We start from the raw sequence: 22,500 nt of genomic DNA on the forward strand, positions 1-22,500 counted from the left end.
GCTCCCCTGTCACATCCTGTCCCCTTGTTAATGCCCTTCCCCCATCAGTGATCTGCTCCCTTGTCACACCCCATCCCTGTCAATGCCCTGCCCCCCTGTCACATCCTGTCCCCTTGTTAATGCCCTGCCCCTGTCAATGCCCTACCCTTGTCAGTGTTCTGGCCCCTTGTCACACCCCGTCCCTGTCAATGTCCTGCTCCCCTGTCACATCCTGTCCCCTTATTAATGCCTTGCCCCTATCAATACCTTCCCCCTGTCAAAACCCTGCCCCTGTCAATACCCTGCTCCTGTCAATACCCTGCCCCTGTCCATGCCCTGTCAAGGTGTTAACTGTATCCCCTGTCTTCACCCCTTTTAAAGCAACCCATTTCAGTGTCCCCTTCATCCCCTTGACAGGTACCCAGGTGAGGGGGGTGAGAGTGTGTACCAGCGTGGGTACAAGCTTGGCTACCTGCAGAACAACCGCGCCTTCATCAACAACCACCTGCGTCTCATCCTGTCCTACCACACGGACGATGACATAAACTTTAGGGTCGTCAGGTTTGAGGTGGAGACGGCAAGCATTGACCTCAACCAACTCAAGGTGAGGGATTGGGTTTTGGGTTTGGGTTTTTCATAATTTTTCTCATTTTTTGTTTTATTTTCCAGTTTTTTTCTCTTTTTTTCCTAGTTTTTTTTCTTTTCTCATTTTTTTCTGTATTTCATTTTTTTTGTTTTCTTCTCTTTTTAATTTTCCTTTTTCTCTTTATTCTCATTTTTATTGATTTCACTTGTTTTATTTTTCCTTTTCTTTTTTTCCCTCTCCCACAGTCACCCAAACTTTATTTATTTTATTCATCTCCCAAACACTCAAACTATTTTTTTACTTTACAGTCACCCAGTACTGTATTATTATTTTCAGCCCTGTACCAGTCACCCAAACATTATTATTATTTATTTTATACCTTTCCACAGTCACCCAACCCTTTCTAATCCTCCTACTGTCAGACAGCCTTTTTTTCCTGCTCCCAGTCAGCCAACCCCCTGTCTCTCCCATGCCTCAGGGTACGGCCAACAACTGCTCATTCCCTGAGAAGCACAGCCCGCAGGAGGTGAAGGAGACGGGCACGGAGCTGCTGTTCTCGTACTCGGTGGAGTGGCGGCCATCTGAGGTGCGGTGGGCCTCGCGCTGGGACATCTACCTCCAGATGACGGACGTGCAGATCCACTGGTTTTCCATCGTCAACTCCCTGGTGGTGGTGTTCTTCCTCTCTGGCATACTCACCATGATCATGATACGCACGCTGCGCCGCGACATTGCCAGGTGAGGAGAGGGGGCAGGGAGGGAAGGGAGGGGGGCAGGATTTGTTCTTTGTTATTTATTTATTGTTTGTGTGTGAATCTGTGTTTTGTTCATGTGTGGTGCAGCTGAGTATGTAGATAGTCCCTGTGTGTATTATGTGTAGAGCCCAGGTCAGGTCAGGTCACAGTGCAGCCCCCCAGGTGGCTCACAGCTCTCCCCCCCCTGCAGGTACAACGCTGACGAGAGCCTGGAGGAGACGCTTGAGGAGTCCGGGTGGAAGCTGGTGCACGGCGATGTGTTCCGCCCGCCGCGCTACCCCAAGCTGTTCACGGCGCTGGTGGGCTCCGGCGTGCAGATCTTCTGCATGGCGCTGATCACCATCGTGCTGGCCATGTTTGGCATGCTGTCCCCGGCCTCGCGCGGCGCCCTCATGACGGCCGGCATCCTGCTCTATGTCTTCATGGGCCTCATCGCCGGCTACATGGCCGGCCGCCTCTACCGCACGCTGCGTGGCCAGCAGTGGAAGTCCGCGGCCTTCTGGACAGCCACGCTGTTCCCGGCCTTTGTGTTTGGCACGGGCTTCTTCCTCAACTTCTTCATCTGGGGCAAGCAGTCCAGCGGCGCCGTGCCCTTCAGCACCATGATGGCGCTCATCTCCCTCTGGGTGTGTGTGTGTGTGCCGCTCACCTTCATCGGCTACTACTTTGGGTTCCGCAAGCAGCCGTATGAGCACCCAGTGCGCACCAACCAGATCCCCCGCCAGGTGCCGGAGCAGGTGTGGTACATGCACCCCACGCTGTGCCTGCTGATGGCCGGCGTGCTGCCCTTCGGCGCCATGTTCATCGAGCTCTTCTTCATCCTCTCCGCCATCTGGGAGAACCAGTTCTACTACCTGTTTGGCTTCCTCTTCCTGGTGTTCGTGATCCTGGTGGTGTCCTGCGGCCAGATCTCCGTGGTCATGGTGTACTTCCAGCTGTGCGGCGAGGACTACCACTGGTGGTGGCGCAGCCTCATCACCTCCGGCGGCTCCGCCGTCTACGTGGCGGGCTACTCCCTCTTCTACCTCTCCACCAAGCTGGAGATGACGGAGTTCGTGCCACTGCTGCTCTACTTTGGCTACACCACCATCATGGTGGTCACCTTCTGGCTGCTCACTGGCACCATCGGCTTCTTCGCCGCCTACATCTTCATCAGGAACATCTACGGCGCCGTCAAGATAGACTGAGGCGCCCCGGCCGGCCTGCGCCCCGCCCCGTGCCCTCGGCGGTGTGCCGGGCGCTGTGCGGCGAGAGGTAATGCATTATTCAGGCACACTAGCAGACCATCCTCACGGCAGGCGGCCGGGCACGCGGCCATGGACAAAGGCTCGGCTGCCAGGTTTGTACAAAGTCCTGCAGGATGAAATGTTTGTGTGTGTGTGTGTGTGTATGTCTGTGTGTGTGTGTGTGTGTGTGCGCCTTTGCTTCTCCCCAGTGAGCCGCCGCCACGCCCGGCCCGAGGAAGGTGCCACTCCTCCGCCGCCGTTGTTTCCAGACCCACGCGGTGCGCCGCCCTGCTGCTTGCACCCGCGGCTAAACATATTAATAAGGCATAAGTCATAGTTTGAAAGAGTCTTGTACACGCTACACTCTTACTTCATCCTCTCTCCCTTGAAGACTTTCCAAACATTTTCTATCACCAATCACTGAGGACAATAATTAGATGACTTGGTACCGTGGACAAGTGAGTAAGGTGTTAACCATGTTCTTGGAGGTCTGGCCTGCGGTACATCCCTGCAACATTGCCGGAAGAGATAAATCACCAAACCTTCTTTTATATATTCCTGCTCCATTTTCTAGATTCATGGCAAGAGTTAAGTTACCAAACATTTCTTTTATATTATTCTGCTCCATTTTCTTGAGTCTTGTCGGAAGAGTTACATTATCATCCCTCTCTTTTTATATCATTCTGCTCCATTATCTAGATTTTTGTTGGAAGATTAAATTACCAAACCTTTCCTTATTATAAGTCTCCATTTTCTTGGTTAAATTGTTTTATGAATACTAATTGGGAGGTCGTTGAGTGAAGTTGCCCCCAAGAATGTAAAATCACAGAACCTTTCCCTTTTACAATTCTCCATTTTCTCAGTTCAAAATAATTTATAAATACTAATTGGGAGGTTGCTGAGTGAAGTTGCCCCCAAGAATGTAAACTTACCTAACCTTTCCTTATTATAATCCTCCATTTTCTTGGTTCAATTGTTTTATGAATACTAATTTGGAAGTTGCTGAGTGAAGTTGCCCCCAAGAACGTAGGATCACCGAACCTTTCCTTTTTACAATTCTCCATTTTCTAAGTTCAATTTTAGTTACACCTACTAATTGGGAAGTTGCCCCCAAGAACGTAAAATCACGGAACCTTTCCTTTTTACAATTCTCCATTTTCTAAGTTCAATTTTACTTACACATACTAATTGGGAAATTGCCCCCAAGAACGTAAAATCACCGAACCTTTCCTTTTTATAATTCTACACTTTCTCGGTTCAATTTTTTTATACGTTCAGGTCAGCGAAGATCCCCCTTAAGAATGTCCACAGTTGTGTTATGTCTGGTCCAGGTTCCTTCCTCTTGTTTTAGCTCAATCTCTCCCTATCTTTGTGTAGCTGCGTTAGGCAATACCAATACATCATAGACCAGTTTGTTTATTCATTCTAGGGTTACTTCTTACTGTTGTTGTGTATATTTAACGCTAATTTATCGTCTCCTCACCTTGTTTTATGTATTTATTTTCTTTTATTTTACTTTTCGTTTTGATTCGCGACAAAAAAAAGCGTCATCTAGCTTGGGGTCGTTTTACTGTGTCGTTTTTTGGGTTCACCGACAGACCAGATTGAAACGAGGGTGTGCGTGTGTGTGTGTGTGGGTGTGCGCCGACATTCCATCATTACGTTACCCTTCAATCTTTGTTTTCCCGCACGTCACTGATTTGAGTTCGCACGCCGCGGAGAAACAACCTCGGCGATGCACTGGGGCGAGGGTGTTACGTTGAGTCGTCTTCTACTTGATCTTCTTGTCGCTGCCTTTTAGAACACTGTATTGCTTGAGGAAGGAAGGAAGGGCGACAGGCTTCAGGAAACATCGTTGTGTTATGCTCACCCGGAATGTGTTGTCCTCACTCGCTGGTTGGATGACTGAGTTAGGGCGAGTGTGTGTCGGTGGAATGGGTTGTGTCAGGGATGGAATGGAAGTGCAAGGTTAGGTTAATGTATCAGGGCAAGTCTACTAAGTGCTGGGCTGACAATTTTGGCCTGAGAAATGATAGCTTGTTTTAGTTCTTCAGCTGACAGTTTGATATGTCAGGAAGGTTAGGTTCGGGTGTCAGCGCAAGATTACTAAGTGCTGGGCTGACAATTTTGGCCTGAGAGATGATAGCTTGTTTTAGTGCTTCAGTTGAGTCAGGAAGGTTAGGTTCGGGTGTCAGCGCAAGATTACTAAGTGCTGGGCTGACAATTTTGGCCTGAGAGATGATAGCTTGTTTTAGCTCTTCAGTTGAGTCAGGAAGGTTAGGTTCGGGTGTCAGCGCAAGATTACTAAGTGCTGGGCTGACAATTTTGGCCTGAGAGATGATAGCTTGTTTTAGCTCTTCAGTTGAGTCAGGAAGGTTAGGTTAGGGTGTCAGGGCAAGATTATAAAGTGATTTGATATGTCTCAGGAAGGGAAGGTTAGGATGATAGGTATTTAGGTTTGCTGTATACATTGGCAAGGGGACTCAAAAGTTATGAGAAGGTGAGAAGGGATGAAGAAACAGCCATGAGATAATCCAATTAGCATATGACTTCCAAGTGTGCGGACAGACGTGTGTTTGGGTGAGGGTTATATGTGTTTAGGTTCGCTGTATACATTGACAACGGGAATTAAAGGCTATGAGGTGAGAAGGAATGGAGGAACAACCTATTAGAAAATCCAATTAGCATATGATTTCCAAGTGTGCGGACAGACGTGTGTTTGGGTGAGGGTTATATGTGTTTAGGTTCGCTGTATTTACTGAGGTCTGAGAGGATTAGAAAGGATGGAGGTACAGCCTATGAGAAGGTCAGTTAGCATACGATATCCAAGTGTGCGGACAGACAAGAGTGTTTGGGTGAGGAACTTTACATGTGTTTAGGTCCGCTGTATATAGTGGCGAGGGGAACAAGAGTGAGACAGACAGACCTTATTCATTATTTACACTTTCTCTTTTCATCTTTACTAGGAGCATCACATCACACCCTTCTTGTGATATAAGGGAGTATTTTTGCAGGCGTTATGAGTTTGTAAAGTAGCCGCCCAGGTCATGCTTGTACATTGTTTAACCTTTGTGTTGATTTAGCTCATCCACCATGGACAGTATGAAGGTTTAACAGTAGTGTAATTTTCTTGTGTTTTTATGTGTTGTTATTTATTTAGGTTACCCCCAAAAAAGGAACTGGCGAAGAAGGGCAATAAGTTCGTCAAGTTTTACATATAATGAAATACTTGGTGTTGGAAATTGAATTATGTTGATTTGTTTTTATTGCACTTTGTGATATTAAACTGAATATTGACTGGCCTTTATTCATGTTTCCCAGCATTGTTAAGACATTAATAAGATGAGGAAGAACAAGAAGTGGATTTACAGTACTGGTGGACAACAGATAACACCCAAAACTGACCTCTCTCACCCAGAATTGACCTCTTCACCCAGATTTGACCTCTTCACCCAGAATTGACCTCACCCAGAATTGACCTCACCCAGATTTGACCTCTTCACCCAGAATTGACCTCACCCAGATTTGACCTCTTCACCCAGAATTGACCTCTTCACCCAGAATTGACCTCACCCAGATTTGACCTCTCTCACCCAGAATTGACCTCCTCACCCAGATTTGACCTCACCCAGATTTGACCTCTTCACCCAGAATTGACCTCACCCAGATTTGACCTCTCCACCCAGAATTGACCTCCCCAGAATTACCTCTCACCCAAAATTGACCTCCACCCAGAATTGACCTCCCCCAGATTTGACCACTCCACCCAGAATTGACCTATCCACCCAGAATTGACCTCTCTTTTGGCCACTCAACTATCATTTTATTTGTGATATTAAGCAGAATATTGACTTTCAACACAGACAGCCAATGACAGAGTGGCAGCTTAGAAATGAGAGGTCAGGGCAGACAGGAAACACAGAGAACTATATATTGACATTGATTAAGCTGATGAAGAACAAGAAAAGAAAGAAAACAGATAACTATATATTGCCATTGATTAAGCTGATGAACAAGAACAGACAAAACAGAAATATATTGCCATTGATTAAGCTGATGAAGAACAAGAAAAGAAAGAAAACACAGAGAACTATATATTGTCATTGATTAAGCTGATGTAGAACAAGAAATGGATATACTGATGGAGAACTTGCAGCAGATTGACAACCAGAGAGAGAGACAGTGTGGCAGCAGGGAAATGATAGAAGGCAGAACAGAAATCAGAACAGAAAAATAAACATACAGGCCTCAGAATAGAAATTACAGAACTCACAACAGAAGTATTAAAAGTCAGGGCACACACAGAACAAACAGAAGAGAAGAAATTAATTGACATAGATGATGATTGATGATTGAAGTTTATTACTGCAGAGAATTACAACAAGGGAGATGAGATTAGGTCAGCAGAAGAGAAAAAATTAATTGACAGAGATGATGATTGAAGTTTATTGTTGCAAAGAACTACAACAAGGGAGATGAGAGGTCAGCAGAAGAGAAGATATTAATTGACAAGAGATTGATGATTGATGATTGAAGTTTATTATTGCAGAGAATTACAACAAGGGAGATGAGAGGTCATGCCATCCCATCCCACAGACAAGATATTATAAAAAAACACATCATACAAAAGTTAGAAAAAATACATCGTGGAAGCAGAGAAATGATAGCAGGAAGGACAGACAGAGAGGAAAAGAAAGTAAAGAATTTGTCAAGGTAGAAGACAGGAAAGAGAAGAAATAAATGATGAAAATAATAGTGAGATAGTATATTACGTAGGATGAGGAAAGACATGTTGTAATGGCATTGAAAATCAGTGTGTGAATAAGCAGAAGAGAGGATCAAGAGGCAAAAGAAGAAAAGTAAGAAGGGTTAGTTAATAAGAAAGCTTTATTTAGAAGTAAGAATTAAAGCTGATTGATTAATTGAAAGCTTTAAATTAGCTGTTTAGAAGTAGGTAAATAAGTAAGCTGTATTTAGAAGTAAGTAAGTAAGCTGTATTTAGAAGTAAGTAAGTAAGCTGTATATAGAAGTAAGTAAATAAGTAAGGTGTATTTAGAGAAGTAAAGGAAGTAAGCTGTATTTAGAAGTAATTAAGTAAGTAAGCTGTATTTAGAAGTGATTAAGTAAGTAAGCTGTATTTAGAAGTAAGTAAGCTGCATATAGAAGTAAGTAAATAAGTAAGCTGTATTTAGAGGTAAGTAAAGGAAGTAAGCAAGCAAGCTGTATTGAAGTAAGGAAGTAGAGAGAGCAAGTTAGTGAGTCAGTCTAAGGTGTCTCGCGCGTGTTGGCATCACTGCAGGACCAAAACAACCCTGTGCCTGGGCCTTCGCGGTGTCACCTGTGCCGAGTTACCCGCTGCATCACGCCCACCCCGAACACCTGCCGCTGAGGGGGCTGGGACAGGTGAGGGCCGGGGGGGGGGGGGGGGGTGAGGAAGTGAGCGGTGATAGGCGCCTCTTTATCTCGTCCCCGCCGTGCGCCTAAACACCTTCTTCACGGCCTTTCTTGTGAGTGCCAGGCCCTGTGTGGCGCCCAGTGGCCCGCGGCAGTCACGGCCTTGTTGCTGGCACCAGGGTAGGCCGGGGTGTTCACAGTGGAGGTATTTGACCTGTGAGGGTTTGACAGGAGGTTCGTACCTGTGTTTTACCTGGTCGGGCTCTCAGGGGCTAACTAGTGAGTTTTGGAGGCCTTCTGCGTGAGGCTGGCCGCCACAAAGGCTGCACCAGTGAGAGGAACTTGTTCCCAAGATTGTTCAACAAACTGGCAGCATCAGGGTCATCACAGTGCCAGCAGTAACTACAAAAATAACTATGACCAGAATGTTGAAAACATGATTTAATTGATTTCTGAATTTATTATCCCATTGCTGCTACAAGATGCTATTTGCATTAATATTTAAGGATTTTCTTATTATTTCTGCTGCAGCAAAACTTGCCATTTTTGCTCATTTATTAAGCCCTTTTGTTATTTCTCCAGCCACAGGAATCTCCAAATATTTATTATTGTGTTAAATCCTTTACTATTTCTTTGCAGCCAAAAGAATCACTAAACTTATTGTTTTATTCATATCATAATTATTTCTTTGCAGCCACAAGAGCCACAAAACCAGCACCAGCACCTGCATCAGTGGCTTGAAGCACCTTCATCATGCAGACCTCAGGTGCTGTGAGTGAAGTGAAGAAGGAAATCCAATAATGGTGATGTGTGGCCGGCCCTGTGATGGTGTGTGTTGTGGTGAGCCGCTGGACCTGGCGTGACTGTAACACCTGTGTTATGTGACTATCATGAACAGCACTCGCAGTCATTTGTGGCCAAGAGGACCGTTCAAGTGACTGCCAGAGTGGTGAGTGAGGGAGAGGTGGCTGTTAATACCTGCACACACCTCACCTCACCTGGACAAAGCTTACCAACACTAGCAACACATCCATTAGGGGTTAAGGAAGGGATGGGATGAGAGATAACAACCAGTGAACCTAATCTAACCTCACCAGGACAAAGCTTATCAACATTGGGGGTTAAGGAAGCAACAGAACAAGAAACGAAGATCCGCAAACCTAACCTAACCTCACTAAGCTAAGCCACACACATCCATTAGAGGTTAAGAGGGGAACAGGACAAGACGAGGAGCTGTGACACTGTGCTCCAGTCCTCCTGTCACCAGGCTTAAGGTTAGCAACACTCCCATCCGTTAGTAGTTAAGGAGACGGTTATAGCGGTGATTGGGGTAGTGTTGGAGGGTGTAGCATTGTGTAGTAATGTGCCAAATCTTGTAGGTCATAAACTCTGCGCCTGTTGAAATTTACCTAAGACTGTGATGTGAGTGGTTAACAGTGGCACAAGGGAAGGACAGAGATCAGGTTGCTAGGTATGTCATGTCCTGTGTGTGTGTGTGTCATCAAAGCCTCCTTGCCAAGACTAAGATGAGCGACACCCCCATCCACTAGGTGTCAGGAGGCAGTGTACAGAGGCCGGGGGCAGCGCTGAGCCCATCCGGCCGTGCTATGTCCTGTCGTGTGGGGGGGTGTCACTGTGTTGTCTGTGCCCCACCCGGAGGCCAGCGCTGGAGGTCCCTATGTTCATCCCACACTCCGAGGTCATGTTCCGCTGTGAGGAGTGCGGCAAACAGTTTGCCTACAAGAGCAACATCACCCACATGATCGTCCATGGCGGGGAGGAGAAGTTTGCCTGCGAGGAGTGCTGCGCCCTCCTGTCCCAGCAGGCGCACCTCAACACCCACATGCTGGTGCACACGGAGGAGGGCGTCACGGCCGTCACCAGCATCCTGCCCGACAAGACCTTCACCTGCCTCACCGCCACCGTGCCCAGCGTCGCCGAGAAACGCTTCGCCTGCGAGATCTGCGCCAAGCTGTTCCCGCGCAAGAGCTCCCTCAAGACGCATCGCCTGGTCCACAGCGGCGAGAAGCGGTTCGAGTGCGAGGAGTGTGGCAGCCGCTTCACCCGCAAGAGCTCCCTCAAGACGCACCGCTACACCCACACTGGCGAGAAGAAATTTGAGTGCGAGGAGTGTGGCGCACTTTTCACCCGCAAGAGCTCCCTCAACATCCACCGGCTGGCACACCGCGGCGAGAAGAAGTACGAGTGCGACAAGTGTGGCAAGCGCTTCACGCGGCGCAGCAGCCTCAACACTCACATGCTGATGCACAACGGGGAGAAGAAGTTTGAGTGCGAGACCTGCCGCACCTCGTTCACCAGGAAGAGCAGCCTAAACACACACATGCTGGTCCACACCAGCGATTAGTGTGTGCGTGTGTGTGAGTTTGAGGCAGACTAAAGGACCCATAACATCAGACTACCCTGGTCCGGCCTCAGTCTTGCTTCTCCAGCCGTCGTAAACGTAACTGTTTCGTCGTCGTCACGAACCGGCAGCAGAGTAAACCAAATCAAGGAGCGCCAATGTTACCGTACCTATATTTATTTTCCATGGACGTTGGTAACACTGTCTTGTGTTTGTTCGTGGCAACACAGCAAGAACACTCATGATGTACCTGGAATATGTGTAATAGCAACACTTCCCTGCCGCTGCCTGAAGCCTGTGAAGTGTTGAGCAGCGATGGCAGGCTCTTGGCGGCCCTCCCTTGGTTGTTAGTGTAGCGGAGCGTCCCAGTGGTTACTCTGTCATCACTACCTTGGCGGATAAGCCCCTCCCCCTCCCCCTCCCCCCCTGCTCCAGTAAGTGTTCCTGCAGCAGCTCACTTGACAGAAAGATTGCATTCGTAAAGAAGTCACATTAAGAATTTTCGGTGATTTACTTCTGTTTATTTACTTTTACATAAAATTAGATAGCAAGACAAGAGGTGTGGTTCACATTGTTAGCCCAATATGAAATCTAAGAATTGTTTAGGATTTTTACATTTTCTCCTAAAAACGCATGATTTGAACTTATAAAAAGAAAAATTACCTGTAGGTCATTAGTCAAACCACCTACAAGACACTCCCATTTCTTGACTTGGCTGGTTGTGATTGGTGGCTCCTGTTGAAGGTTAAATCTCATTGGTGGCTGCTGGGAAAGGTTTAAATCTCACTGCTGGCTGCTGGGAAACATTCAAATCTCACTGGTGGCTGCTGGGAAAGGTTTAAATCTCACTGGTGGCTGGTGGGAAACATTCAAATCTCACTGGTGGCTGCTGGGAAAGGTTTAAATCTCACTGGTGGATGCTGGGAAAGGTTCAAATCTCACTGCTGGCTGCTGGGAAAGGTTTAAATCTCACTGGTGGATGCTGGGAAAGGTTCAAATCTCACTGCTGGCTGCTGGGAAAGGTTTAAATCTCACTGGTGGATGCTGGGAAAGGTTTAAATCTCACTGCTGGCTGCTGGGAAAGGTTTAAATCTCACTGGTGGATGCTGGGAAAGGTTCAAATCTCACTGGTGGCTGCTGGGAAAGGTTTAAATCTCACTGGTGGATGCTGGGAAAGCTTCAAGTCTCACTGCTGGCTACTGTGGAAGGTTAAAGCTCACTGCTGGCTGCTGGGAAAGGTTTAAATCTCACTGGTAGATGCTGGGAAAGGTTCAAATCTCACTACTGGCTGCTGGGAAAGGTTTAAATCTCACTGGTGGATGCTGGGAAAGGTTTAAATCTCACTGGTGGATGCTGGGAAAGGTTAAATCTCATTGGTGGGTGAAGGGCTGAGGTGGGCGGGGCTAATTCGCCAAGCTATCCCAAACAGTGTAGTTGTTGTGTCGAGTGGTCGCACCGCACAGCAGGATCCATTGTGTTTGCGTCCCATCATCATTAACACCTTGATTTTTATATGGAGTTACGAGTCTGGATGAGTAATGTTATATTTTTTGAGAAACCCTGTAAAACCTCATAAATAAAGCAAAACTTCTGCCTGTGTCTATCTGTGTGTGTGTGTGTGTGTGTGTGTGTGTTCTTCAACCCTGTCTTTATTTTCTTCTTATCCTCCTTTAATTTTCTTCTTTTTCTTTACGTTTTTCTTTGTTTTTTTTTCTATTTTTTTTTTTTTTCTCCCAAATTTTTTCTTATATTTTTACTGTGTGTGTGTGTGTGTGTGTGTGTGTTCTTCAACCCTTTCTTTATTTTCTCTTATTTTCTTCTTATTCTCCTTTAATTTTCTTCTTTTTTCTTTACTTTTTTCTTTATTTTCTTTTTCTATTTTTTTTCTCTTCCAAATTTTTTCTTATATTTTTACTGTGTGTGTGTGTGTGTGTGTGTGTGTGTGATTGTCTTCTTTAACCCTTTCTTTATTTTCTCTTATTTTCTTCTTATTCTCCTTTAATTTCTTCTTTTTTCTTTGATTTTCTTTGTATTTTCTTTTTCTATTCTTTTTTTTCTTCCCATTTTTTTTCTTATATTTTTACTATGTGTGTGTGTGTGTGTGTGTGTGTGTGTGTGTGTGTGTGTGTGTGTGTGTGTGTGATTGTCTTCTTTAACACTTTCTTTATTTTCTCTTATTTTCTTCTTGATCTTATTCTCTCTAACTTTCTTCTTTTCCTTTGCTTTTTTATTTTGTTTTTCTTTTTCTCTTCTTCTTTCTACCTTTTTATACTTTCTCTTCTCCCATTTTCTTTTTTTCTTATATTTTTACTATGTGTGTGTGTGTGTGTGTGTGTGTGTGTGTGTGTGTGTGTGTGTTCGCCTCTTGCAACCACTATTTCTCAAGACCACAAAGGAGATCAATCAGGTTTCATTCATGGTGCAGCATCCTTGACAAACTACCCATGGAAACACCCACAGCAACCTCTATCAAAGCCTTATATATGTGTGTAGGCCCCAAGCTGTCCAAGAATAAACACCTGACCAGGATTTTCTCTCAAGCTCAAGTTCAAGGGCAAAATTAAATAAAGGAAAGCCTCACAATTACCAGATAAAAACAAAATATGTGTGTAGGCCCCAAAGTGTCCAAGAATATACACCTGGAAGCGTAACAACACCTGACCAGGATTTTCTCTCAAGCTCAAGTTCAAGGGCAAAAATAAATAAACTGAGAAACCCTCACAATTACCAGATAAAAACACAGAAACAAGTGAATGATGAGTAAGACACATGTATATATACCTGACACTTTATTTACACACCCGAGGACACCACAAGGCACAAACAGTTAGCTGCAAATAAATACTGAAAGACTCCTCCGATATGATCTCGACAGCACCATGGACGTACGACATGGCTCAGTGAACAGTATTGCCAACCCTTGTCAAGCAGAACTAAATACATGGACAGCTTGTTGACTCTGTGGACATTCTGGAAGCAACACAAGACACACTTTTCGTCCCTGTACTGCGGTGAACTAGAACATTTTGGACGAGTTACAGAGGACATCGTTTTTGATCTTAAGTTGGGACTGATAGGAACGTTTTGGAACACATGACGCCCTACTGGATTATGAGCTGGAACGGATATCCTTTTCGTCCCTGTACTGCGGTGAACTAGAACATTTTGGAAGCGTTACAGAGGACACCCCATAGATCTTAAGTTAGAACTGATAGGAACGTTTTGGAACACATGACGCCCTACTGGATTCTGAGTTGGAACGGATATCCTTTTCGTCCCTGTACTGCAATGAACTAGAACATTTTGGACGCGTTACAGATGACACCCCATTGATCTTAAGTTAGAACTGATAGGAACGTTTTGGAACACATGACGCCCTACTGGATTCTGAGTTGGAACGGATATCCTTTTCGTCCCTGTACTGCAATGAACTAGAACATTTTGGACGCGTTACAGATGACATCCCATTGATCTTAAGTTGGAACTGATAGGAACGTTTTGGAACACATGACGCCCTACTGGATTCTGTGTTGGAACGGATATGAACACTCTGCAAGCAACACGGATACCCTTTTCGTCCCTGTACTGCAATGAACTAGAAGCATTACACATGACACCCTTTATTAACAGAGAGGAACATTCTGGAACACAGGACACTTTTTGATTCTGTGTTGGATTGGACGAGAACATTCTGCAAGCAACACACACACTTTTTGTCCCTTTTCTTCAACAAACAATAACATTTTGGGAGCATAGCACATGGCCTCCTTTATTGGCTATACTGTATTGGACAAGAAAATTTCAGAAGCATAACACAAACTCCTTTTTTGATCCTGTGTTGAAACGGACAAGGACATTCTGCAAGCAACACACACACTTTTTGTCCCTTTTCTTCAACAAACAATAACATTTTGGGAGCATAGCACATATCCTCCTTTATTGGCTATACTGTATTGGACAAGAAAACTTCAGAAGCATAACACAAACTCCTTTTTTGATCCTGTGTTGAAACGGACAAGGACATTCTGCAAGCAACACACACTTTTTGTCACCTTTCTTCAACAAACTATAACATTTTGCAAGCATAGCACATGGCCTCCTCTTTCGACTACACTGTATTGGACAAGAAAATTTCAGAAGCGTTACAGACACTCCTTTTCTGATCGTGTGTTGGAACGGACAAGGACATTCTGGAACACAAGACACCCTATTGGACTCTGTTGGACCGGACGAGAACATTCTGGTGGCCTAACAAACACACTTACTGCCCCTGTTTTGCTGCAACAGACAAGAAAATTCCAGAAGCATAACACAAACTCCTTTTTTTTATCCTGTGTTGGAACGGACAAGAACATTCTGAAACACAAGACACCCTATTGGACTCTGTTGGACCGGACGAGAACATTCTGGTGGCCTAACAAACACACTTACTGCCCCTGTTTTGCTGCAACGGACAAGGAAATTACCAGAAGCATAACACAGACAACCCTTTTTTTAACCTGCGCTAGAACGGACAAGAACATTCTGGAAGCGTAACACATAGTTTGCGACATTGATCTGCTCTCCCATCACTGGCTCGGAGAATACAATGTTATGCATCACTCCCCCATAGGAAAGGTGAGATGTGTATATATTTGTGTGTGTGTGAGTTTGGTAGCAAGAATCAACTCGCCCAAACTTATACAGGGAAAACACCCACACATACACACAACCAGAATACCATTGAAATTCCTGTGATTCATGAGTATTGTCAAAACAGCATGAAACAAGAGGAATAGCAGCCAGTTATGTTTGATGAAGCCGCCTAGGAACTATGAACTGGCGTCTAGGACAGTTACGTTGAGTATCTTGGCTTTCACTGCACATCAACATAACCTTTTTGCCTCACTAACGACGACAGAGATCAGTTCGGTTAAAGGTCGGAAGTTTGAGCCTCCTTTGGCACTCCCTGATATGGTCCTTCACTGCCTGGGTCTTCTATTAAGCCTCATTTTCCTTCCTTTTCTTGGTAGGTTTTTTTTTTGCCTTGGTAATGACACTCCCTTCACCGTCTTTCACTCTCTTGGTCTCCTATTTATCGTCTGTTTTGTTACTTTACTCACAACTCACTCTACCCGTCAGGAACTAGGTCTTACACTCCTGTTTTCCTTTATTTCTCTCTTCTTATAACTCATTCCACCCTGTTAGTAATGTATTTGGGGGTCACACAGAGGTAGGTAGGTCTCACTCTGTTATTTTTTCATTTACTTTCTTACTTTTTTCTACAACTCATTCCGCGCCTCAGGAATATCCTTCACGTCCACACAGAGACAGGACTCCCTCTGCGCATCCTTATAAGCCGTGCATCCGAGCGCCATCGTTGCCATGTACAGCATCTTGGCGCCACCCTTGCACTTCTTCTCGTTCACAAAGTTCATATCCTTCCGGTTGACGTCGCAGATGCTATACAAACACCTTTTAAACTTCCTATCGCAGTCCTCCTTGTCTGAACCACATGTGTCATAGCATACATCGTGGTCATTACAGCAGTCCACCATCTCCGGCCTCGGCAAGTCCTCCCTCTCGAAGAACACCCCAAGGGACCCACACCCGTTAGCCTGGGGGACGTAACTTGGATTCCCGATCGGCACTTTATTCTTGTGACAGCGATAGACACAGTCCTCCTCCACCGTTGAGTCTATGAAGCTCTCGACGAACTTCACCGTCTTGGCCACCGTCTCCAGGCCGTGGTTGACGTGTCCGGCCATCTCCTTCAGTGTGTCCTTGGCGTCCACCATCATCTCGTACAGCGTCTCGAAGTAAGCCTCGCCGCGCACTGGGTCAGGTAACACCACCACTGCCATCGCCACCAACAACAGGCATGGTAGCTTCCCCATTGTGCCGGTGTGTGTGTTGGTGTTCACGTCAGGCTCCCCCCTCGTGTTGGTCGTACTGCAGCATCAGTCTGGAAAGGAGGAGAGAAAGGAACATTGATGACATTTGTCTGGTGCTAAGTTACTACACCACAAGTTTAATTTAGTATAATACAAAATCAAAAGGACGAGTTATCTAACAGAACATTCTGTACTGTATAACACACATTTCCCTGGAAGAAGTTTATGTTATAATTGTCTATTAGGAAAAAGTATTACATTTATTGCCCACTCTTTCAATGATGAGCATTTTTTCCATCTTCCTGGACATCTTAGACAGTAACAGGATAACTTTGTGTGAGAATACACTTGATGAGGGGTTGACCCTGCCCCCAGTAGCTGTGCCACTGATCAGCGATGCAACCCTAAGTGGTGGTTGTGGCAGGCACCCAACACTCAGGCCAGGGAGAGGTGTCTTGCGCTACCCCCCCACACAGACACACCACAGCATCCCAGCACTAGAAGACGGTAATTTAAGATGCTTGGAGATGCTGTATACTGAAATAATGCCCTGACAATGAATTAGTGTGTCTTGCCTTCCTCTGTGTGCTTAGATAACTACTGAATCATCACCCCAAAAGATATCTTCAACACACCACAGCATCCTGACACCTGAGATCACTAAACTCGGGATGCTTGGAGATGCTGTATACTGAAATAATGCACAGACAACGAAGGAGTGTGTCTTGCCTTCCTCTGTGTGCTTAGATAACTACTGAATCATCACGCCAAAAGATATCTTCAACGCACCACAGCATCCTGACACCTGAGATCACTAAACTCGGGATGCTTGGAGATGCTGTATACTGAAATAATGCACTGACAACGAAGGAGTGTGTCTTGCCTTCCTCTGTGTGCTTAGATAACTACTGAATCATCACACCAAAAGATATCTTCAACACACCACGGCATCCTGACACCTGAGATCACTAAACTCGGGATGCTTGGAGATGCTGCATACTGAAATAATGCCCTGACAACGAAGGAGTGTGTCTTGCCTTCCTCTGTGTGCTTAGATAAGTACTGAAATATCACGCCAAAAGATATCTTGAACGCACCACAGCATCCTGAAACCTGAGATCACTTAACTCGGGATGCTTGGAGATGCTGTATACTGAAATAATGCCCTGACAACGAATTAGTGTGTCTTGCCTTCCTCTGTGTGCTTAGATAACTACTGAATCATCACGCCGATCGCATACGTGTCCTAAGATTGACCCCACCGCCCGTTTCAGGACACGTCACCTTAGCCACGACCCGCCCACCTGTATTACCTGGCGCCCCGCACAGGTACAGGGCCGGACAGGTGTGCAGGGCTATCAGGGTGCCATCAGGGCCAGGTAGAGGGCTGCACAGTGCCTCCACAGGTTGTTTCAGCGGCGGAGTGAAGGGGGAACTATACCAAACACCGCCATTTCATTATTTTATCTCCTATTTGATTGTGGCTACGTGTGTGTATGTGTATGTGTGTGTACCTTCAGCCTATCCCCACACAGCCATATAGAGAGAGTCATAAGCCGTGTGTGATTCTAAATGCTAGTAAAGGGGAAAATGTGAAGGGTAATGCTTCCTAATTATTGGTATCAGGTAACCCCCTTTGTTTACGTTGCTTGGTACACCTGTCATTTGCGTACAGGTGAGAGCTACGCCTCCTCAGGTAGATAATATGGAGAAGGAAAATCACTGTGTTATGTTATGCAAAGAGGAAGAAAGGAAAAACTAGTTAGTGTATGTATTTCAAATCTCTATTATTGGTATCTATTCATTGGTTAACTCTCCTTTGTTATTTATACTTGCGACAATAAACTATCAATCAATCACTCTATCTATACATTTATTATTTATTTAACATGTATAAGATAAATCAGTATGCCACGTTATATAAGGGAAAAACACTAAAAAGTTCGTATATGTATTTCATTATTTATTTGGAGTATTTCTGGTGATTCGTAGAGTGGTTATATGGCTATCTATTCATCGGTTGACTATTTATCTATACATTCCTTTATTTATCATCTATTTATTTGTGTTCAGTGTATATATAACGTTAAAACAATAGCTTCTCCTATGGGCGTCAGTGTTGCCAGTCCCGCGGTAACCTTGAACGTGAGGGGCGAGCGCGTGAGACGAGAAAGAAGGAAAAACATTATCATTGAGCGTACAGACGTTTCATTCACGTGAGAAGGAACCCGGACTGTCTTTATATATCCAAGAATCAGCGACCCTCACCCCTACACCCTGCCATCCCTTAAAAGTAACTGTGTGGGGGTTTAATTCAGGGCTGAGGGTAATTTATTTATTTATTTATTTTTTTTTTTTGGCGGCCCAGCATACATATTTGACAAGGCTTTCCTAGGAGTTGTGCGCATTTCCAGGGGTAGTTTTATGACCTCGGTGGTAGTTTGACCCTTCCTCTGTACCGTGAACCTAAGGAACACACATTTCACAAGGCTTTCGTGGGAATTGTGCGCATTTCCAGGGGTAGTTTTATGACCCTGGTGGTAGTTTGACCCTTCTTCTGTACCGTGAACCTAAGAAAACACACATTTGACAAGGCTTTCGTGGGGGTTGTGCGCATTTCCAGGGGTAGTTTAATGACCCCGGTGGTAGTGTGACCCTTCTTCTGTACCGTGAACCTAAGAAAACACACATTTGATATGGCTTTCGTGGGGGTTGTGCGCATTTCCAGGGGTAGTTTAATGACCCTGGTGGTAGTTTGACCCTTCTTCTGTACCGTGAACCTAAGAAAACACACATTTGACAAGGCTTTCGTGGGAGTTGTGCGCATTTCCAGGGGTAGTTTAATGACCCCGGTGGTAGTTTGACCCTTTTGTACCGTGAACCTAAAAAAAAAAAAAAAAAAAAATCGTGAACCCAACCAAGGCCGTACCCAATTTTTCGTTTAGACATCAGGAAAATGCACCCGGAAATGTCAATTTTTCAAAACCCCGAACCCTTAGCTGATTTGTCTCGCTTCGCCCGCCACTCTGCCTTCTTCAAGTATCTCCAAAGGTCCACACTCACTGAAAAAATACCCCACGAACACTTTTACAGCTCTAAGTACGACCATGCCTTTTTGGTGAGCTATATAGGGTGAAGCATCTGAGAGTATCGACCTATCATTTTGTCTGTACTCAAGATATATATAGGGTGAAGCATCTGAGAGTATCGACCTATCATTTTGTCTGTACTCAAGAGGTATATAGGGTGAAGCATCTGAGAGTATCGACCTATCATTTTGTCTGTACTCAAGAGATATATAGGGTGAAGCATCTGAGAGTATCGACCTATCATTTTGTCTGTACTCAAGATATATATAGGGTGAAGCATCTGAGAGTATCGACCTATCATTTTGTCTGTACTCAAGAGGTATATAGGGTGAAGCATCTGAGAGTATCGACCTATCATTTTGTCTGTACTCAAGAGGTATATAGGGTGAAGCATCTGAGAGTATCGACCTATCATTTTGTCTGTACTCAAGAGATATATAGGGTGAAGCATCTGAGAGTATCGACCTATCATTTTGTCTGTACTCAAGAGATATATAGGGTGAAGCATCTGAGAGTATCGACCTATCATTTTGTCTGTACTCAAGCAACACGTGCAGGAAAACCTTCATTCAAGCCAAGAAACCTTTAATTCAAGTGACGAGGAACCTGAACCGTCGCTATATATCCAGTTTGCAGTAAACCTCACCCTTAAATCCCAAGCCTTTTATTTTTATTTTTTTTTATTTTTTTTTTACAGCACAGAGAGCAACTCAAAGGCAACAAAAAGATGATGTAAAAAAAAAAAAAGCCCGCTAACTGTTGCTTTCATATAGTGATAAGTTTAGTGGCCAAAAGAAAGGTCAATTTCGGATGGAGATCGAGGTGTACGTCTCGATACACTCGTCTTGAAAGAGGTCAAGTCACACATAGGCAGGAGGAAATACAGACGAAGGAAGACTGTCTCACGGGATAGTAATAATAGTAATAATAATAACACCACAATCACCACTTCTACCACAATATCCCAACCACCACCACTAGGGCCTGGTTGAGCAGACGGAGGCAGTGTCTAGGAGGAGCGGAGGTGCCGGGCGTGGTCTGATCATCATGGTGGCACTCCTGAGGCCGGTGTTCTGTGCCCAGCCCCTCCAAATGATGGCGTTGTGCCCACCGTCGCCTGGTTTGACCGCGGCGCCCGTCAGGTGGGACATGTAGCACCTGAAGTACCACCACCCACCCCCGTGACGCCGAGCACAGTGGTCTGGGATGGGGAAAAAAAGGATGAGTAGTTAAAGTCGTATTCCAAGCTCATTACATGTTCCAAAATCTTCCAGCATTGATACCAAGTCAGAAACGGTGATCTAGAGCCTTTCGACTTTACTTGAGCCCTGTTGCTTGGCCCGGGAACCCCCCACTCTTTACACATGTAGCGATGAACTGCGCATGTCATATCTGTGTGCTTGGGCGCCGAAATGTATAGGAATATGCCCCATAGCTTAAGATCCAGAAGGGAGAACTTGTAATAGGGGTCTAAGAGAGGTAGCCTTGGAAGAGAGAACTTGCAATACGGGCGTTAGGTTGGTATTGTCAAATGCTCCCACCCCTCACCCCAACTATTTCCAAAGGCCAAAAAGGAGGTTAATCGAGTTCCAATGAGTGTTCTTTTAGGTTCACGGTACAGAAGAAGGCTCAGACTACCACCAGGGTCATAAAAGTACCCCTGGAAATCCCCCAAACTCCCACGAAAGACTAGTAAATTACGTGTTCTTGGGCGCAGAAATGTTTAAAAATATGGCCCTTAGTGTGTCGTTCTCCGTGACTTCTTACCATCAGCGTCGATATCGTTGTCGTGGTCGAAGGTGCTGAAGGCGTGCTGGTGGTGGCGGGCGAAGGAGTCCCCGACGGTGCTGCGTGAGGTTTGGTACTCGCCCACACTGAGCTGGTACGAGGCCGCCTCATTGGCCACTCTGGGAAGGAAGGGAACGGGAAGAGTTAAGAATACGATGGGAAAGGGAGGGGAGAGAGAGAAAAGGGAATGGAAGAGGCGGAAATCATAGGGATAATGTTGGAAAGGGAGGGAGAGGAAGAAGAGAGGGGGAAAGCGATGAGATAAGAAGGTGAAAAGGGAAGGGAAGGTTTGGAAAATGATGGAAGAAGGTGTAAATAGAAGAAGAGAGGATGGGAAGGTTAAAAGATAGATGGAAATTGATGAGAAAAGATGTAGATGGAAGAGGAGAGATAGAAAATGACAAGAAAAGATAGAGATGGAAGAGAAGATATGAGTAATTATATATCTAAGAGAGAAATATGGAAACTAATATGGAGAGATTTCTACTACTACTACTACTACTACTACTACTACTACAACTATCCCTAACACCACCACTACTCTTAATAACGTAAAGAGCTTATGAGTGTATATGCCAGTGGAGTTAGTGTTACCAGGAAGAAAAAAAGACTTACTTGAAATGGTTCCAAATTCCAGTGGCACTCTTTCCGGTCCAGTCGGTTAGCGTGACGTACAGTTGCTGAGGTGCCTGGCTGGTGAGGGCATGGAGGGCTTCGTTACCTGTGTGGAGAGGGACAGGTGAAAGGGGGGAGGGATGAGAGGTGGAGGAGGGAAGGGAAAGGGAGGTGAGGGAGAAATGAATTATAGAACAATGATTGAAATGGTGTTTATAAATTGATTGGCATACCTCACACACACACACACACACACACACACACACACACACACACACACACACACACACACACACACACATTCATTTCTTTCTGTTTTGTATATTATCTTTCTTTCCTTATTTTTTTTCTAATTTCCTTCCTTCCTTTCTTTCATTCATTCTCTTTTTTTTCCCTTAACACACACACACACACACACACACACACACACACACACACACACACACACACACACACACACACACACACACACACACACACACACACACACACATTCATTTCTTTCTGTTTTGCATATTATCTTTCTTTCCATATTTTTTTTCTAATTTCCTTCCTTCCTTTCTTTCATTCATTGTCTCTTTTTTTCCCTTAACACACACACACACACACACACACACACACACACACACACATCCTTTCTCTCCCTCTCTCATTCCTTCCACCTGAAACACAACATATATTTCTCCAACCCAACCTAACCTAACCTAACTTACCTAACCAAACCTAACCTAACCTAACCTAACTTACCCAACCAAAACTCTCCTTGCAGGTCGCCAAATCCCTCTCTGTACTCCTGCCATGTCCTGTTGAAATCAAGCCTCTGAGAGTGGTTG

At 45.1% G+C, this 22,500-nt stretch overlaps 5 protein-coding genes across 99 annotated transcripts in view; 3 read left to right on the forward strand and 2 right to left on the reverse strand.

The window, feature by feature from the left end:
- LOC126982108 (transmembrane 9 superfamily member 4-like) overlaps nucleotides 1–5,844 on the forward strand; it is a 6,518-nt gene extending 674 nt beyond the window's left edge. The window contains exons 2-6 of one of the 10 annotated variants that reach the window (XR_007734558.1): nucleotides 397–583; nucleotides 1,044–1,303; nucleotides 1,511–4,723; nucleotides 4,922–5,002; nucleotides 5,148–5,844. Coding sequence is in view for 1 of the 10 variants with exons in the window: in XM_050833840.1 (XP_050689797.1) it covers nucleotides 397–583; nucleotides 1,044–1,303; nucleotides 1,511–2,507 (1,444 nt within the window). In the remaining 9 variants the exon portion in view is untranslated. Of the gene's footprint in view, nucleotides 1–396; nucleotides 584–1,043; nucleotides 1,304–1,510 lie in introns of all 10 variants that reach the window. The other 9 variants (XR_007734559.1, XR_007734553.1, XR_007734554.1 and 6 more) reach the window with 9 other exon arrangements.
- Nucleotides 5,845–7,786: 1,942 nt separating this feature from the next.
- Nucleotides 7,787–11,895, forward strand: LOC126982110 (gastrula zinc finger protein XlCGF49.1-like). Of its 50 annotated transcripts, XM_050833868.1 has the most exons (7): nucleotides 7,787–7,949; nucleotides 8,635–11,076; nucleotides 11,232–11,262; nucleotides 11,294–11,324; nucleotides 11,356–11,386; nucleotides 11,418–11,448; nucleotides 11,541–11,895. In XM_050833868.1, exon 2 carries the CDS (start codon nucleotides 9,619–9,621, stop codon nucleotides 10,303–10,305), a length of 687 nt encoding a protein of 228 aa, XP_050689825.1. In that variant the 5' UTR covers nucleotides 7,787–7,949; nucleotides 8,635–9,618; the 3' UTR covers nucleotides 10,306–11,076; nucleotides 11,232–11,262; nucleotides 11,294–11,324; nucleotides 11,356–11,386; nucleotides 11,418–11,448; nucleotides 11,541–11,895. The 50 variants fall into 50 exon arrangements, with proteins under 50 accessions (XP_050689825.1, XP_050689819.1, XP_050689821.1 ...); XM_050833862.1 differs by having other exon boundaries at nucleotides 8,635–11,138; nucleotides 11,201–11,262; nucleotides 11,418–11,895; XM_050833864.1 differs by lacking the exon at nucleotides 11,418–11,448 and having other exon boundaries at nucleotides 8,635–11,138; nucleotides 11,201–11,262; nucleotides 11,449–11,895.
- Nucleotides 11,896–13,076: 1,181 nt separating this feature from the next.
- LOC126982119 (group XIIB secretory phospholipase A2-like protein) lies at nucleotides 13,077–17,640 on the reverse strand. Of its 8 annotated transcripts, none has more exons than XR_007734561.1 (2): nucleotides 14,455–16,246; nucleotides 13,077–14,124 (listed from the first exon to the last, which is right to left on the reverse strand). XR_007734561.1 is itself a non-coding variant. In XM_050833936.1 (2 exons), the coding sequence occupies exon 2, from the start codon at nucleotides 16,176–16,178 to the stop codon at nucleotides 15,564–15,566; it is 615 nt and encodes a 204-aa protein (XP_050689893.1). In that variant the 5' UTR covers nucleotides 16,179–16,246; nucleotides 17,489–17,640; the 3' UTR covers nucleotides 13,077–15,563. The 8 variants fall into 8 exon arrangements, 7 of the variants coding, with proteins under 7 accessions (XP_050689893.1, XP_050689894.1, XP_050689898.1 ...); XM_050833936.1 differs by adding an exon at nucleotides 17,489–17,640 and having other exon boundaries at nucleotides 13,077–16,246; XM_050833937.1 differs by adding an exon at nucleotides 17,480–17,624 and having other exon boundaries at nucleotides 13,077–16,246.
- Nucleotides 17,641–18,504: 864 nt separating this feature from the next.
- LOC126982116 (angiopoietin-related protein 7-like) overlaps nucleotides 18,505–22,500 on the reverse strand; it is a 5,964-nt gene continuing 1,968 nt past the window's right edge. For 3 of the 30 annotated variants that reach the window (XM_050833922.1, XM_050833904.1, XM_050833924.1), the window contains exons 4-8: nucleotides 22,415–22,500; nucleotides 21,668–21,773; nucleotides 21,032–21,171; nucleotides 19,673–20,465; nucleotides 18,505–19,501 (exon numbers count right to left, since the gene is read on the reverse strand). The exon at nucleotides 22,415–22,500 is cut by the window's right edge and continues 98 nt beyond it. In XM_050833922.1, the coding sequence (XP_050689879.1) occupies nucleotides 20,242–20,465; nucleotides 21,032–21,171; nucleotides 21,668–21,773; nucleotides 22,415–22,500 (556 nt within the window). In that variant the 3' untranslated portion in view covers nucleotides 18,505–19,501; nucleotides 19,673–20,241. Of the gene's footprint in view, nucleotides 19,559–19,615; nucleotides 20,466–21,031; nucleotides 21,172–21,667; nucleotides 21,774–22,414 lie in introns of all 30 variants that reach the window. The other 27 variants (XM_050833931.1, XM_050833933.1, XM_050833927.1 and 24 more) reach the window with 27 other exon arrangements.
- Nucleotides 22,479–22,500, forward strand: part of LOC126982115 (tubulin alpha-1 chain-like) — a 32,852-nt gene continuing 32,830 nt past the window's right edge. The window contains exon 1 of the mRNA XM_050833902.1: nucleotides 22,479–22,500. This exon is cut by the window's right edge and continues 117 nt beyond it. The gene's annotated coding sequence lies outside the window, so the exon portion shown is untranslated.

This window comes from Eriocheir sinensis, chromosome 50 (assembly GCF_024679095.1).
Source record: "Eriocheir sinensis breed Jianghai 21 chromosome 50, ASM2467909v1, whole genome shotgun sequence".
Lineage (NCBI taxonomy): Eukaryota > Metazoa > Arthropoda > Malacostraca > Decapoda > Varunidae > Eriocheir > Eriocheir sinensis.

Coding starts and splice junctions, on each gene's coding strand:
- LOC126982110 (XM_050833853.1), top strand. CDS start 9,619: ATGTTCATCCCACACTCCGAGGTCATGTTCCGCTGTGAGGAGTGCGGC.
- LOC126982119 (XM_050833936.1), bottom strand. CDS start 16,178: ATGGGGAAGCTACCATGCCTGTTGTTGGTGGCGATGGCAGTGGTGGTG.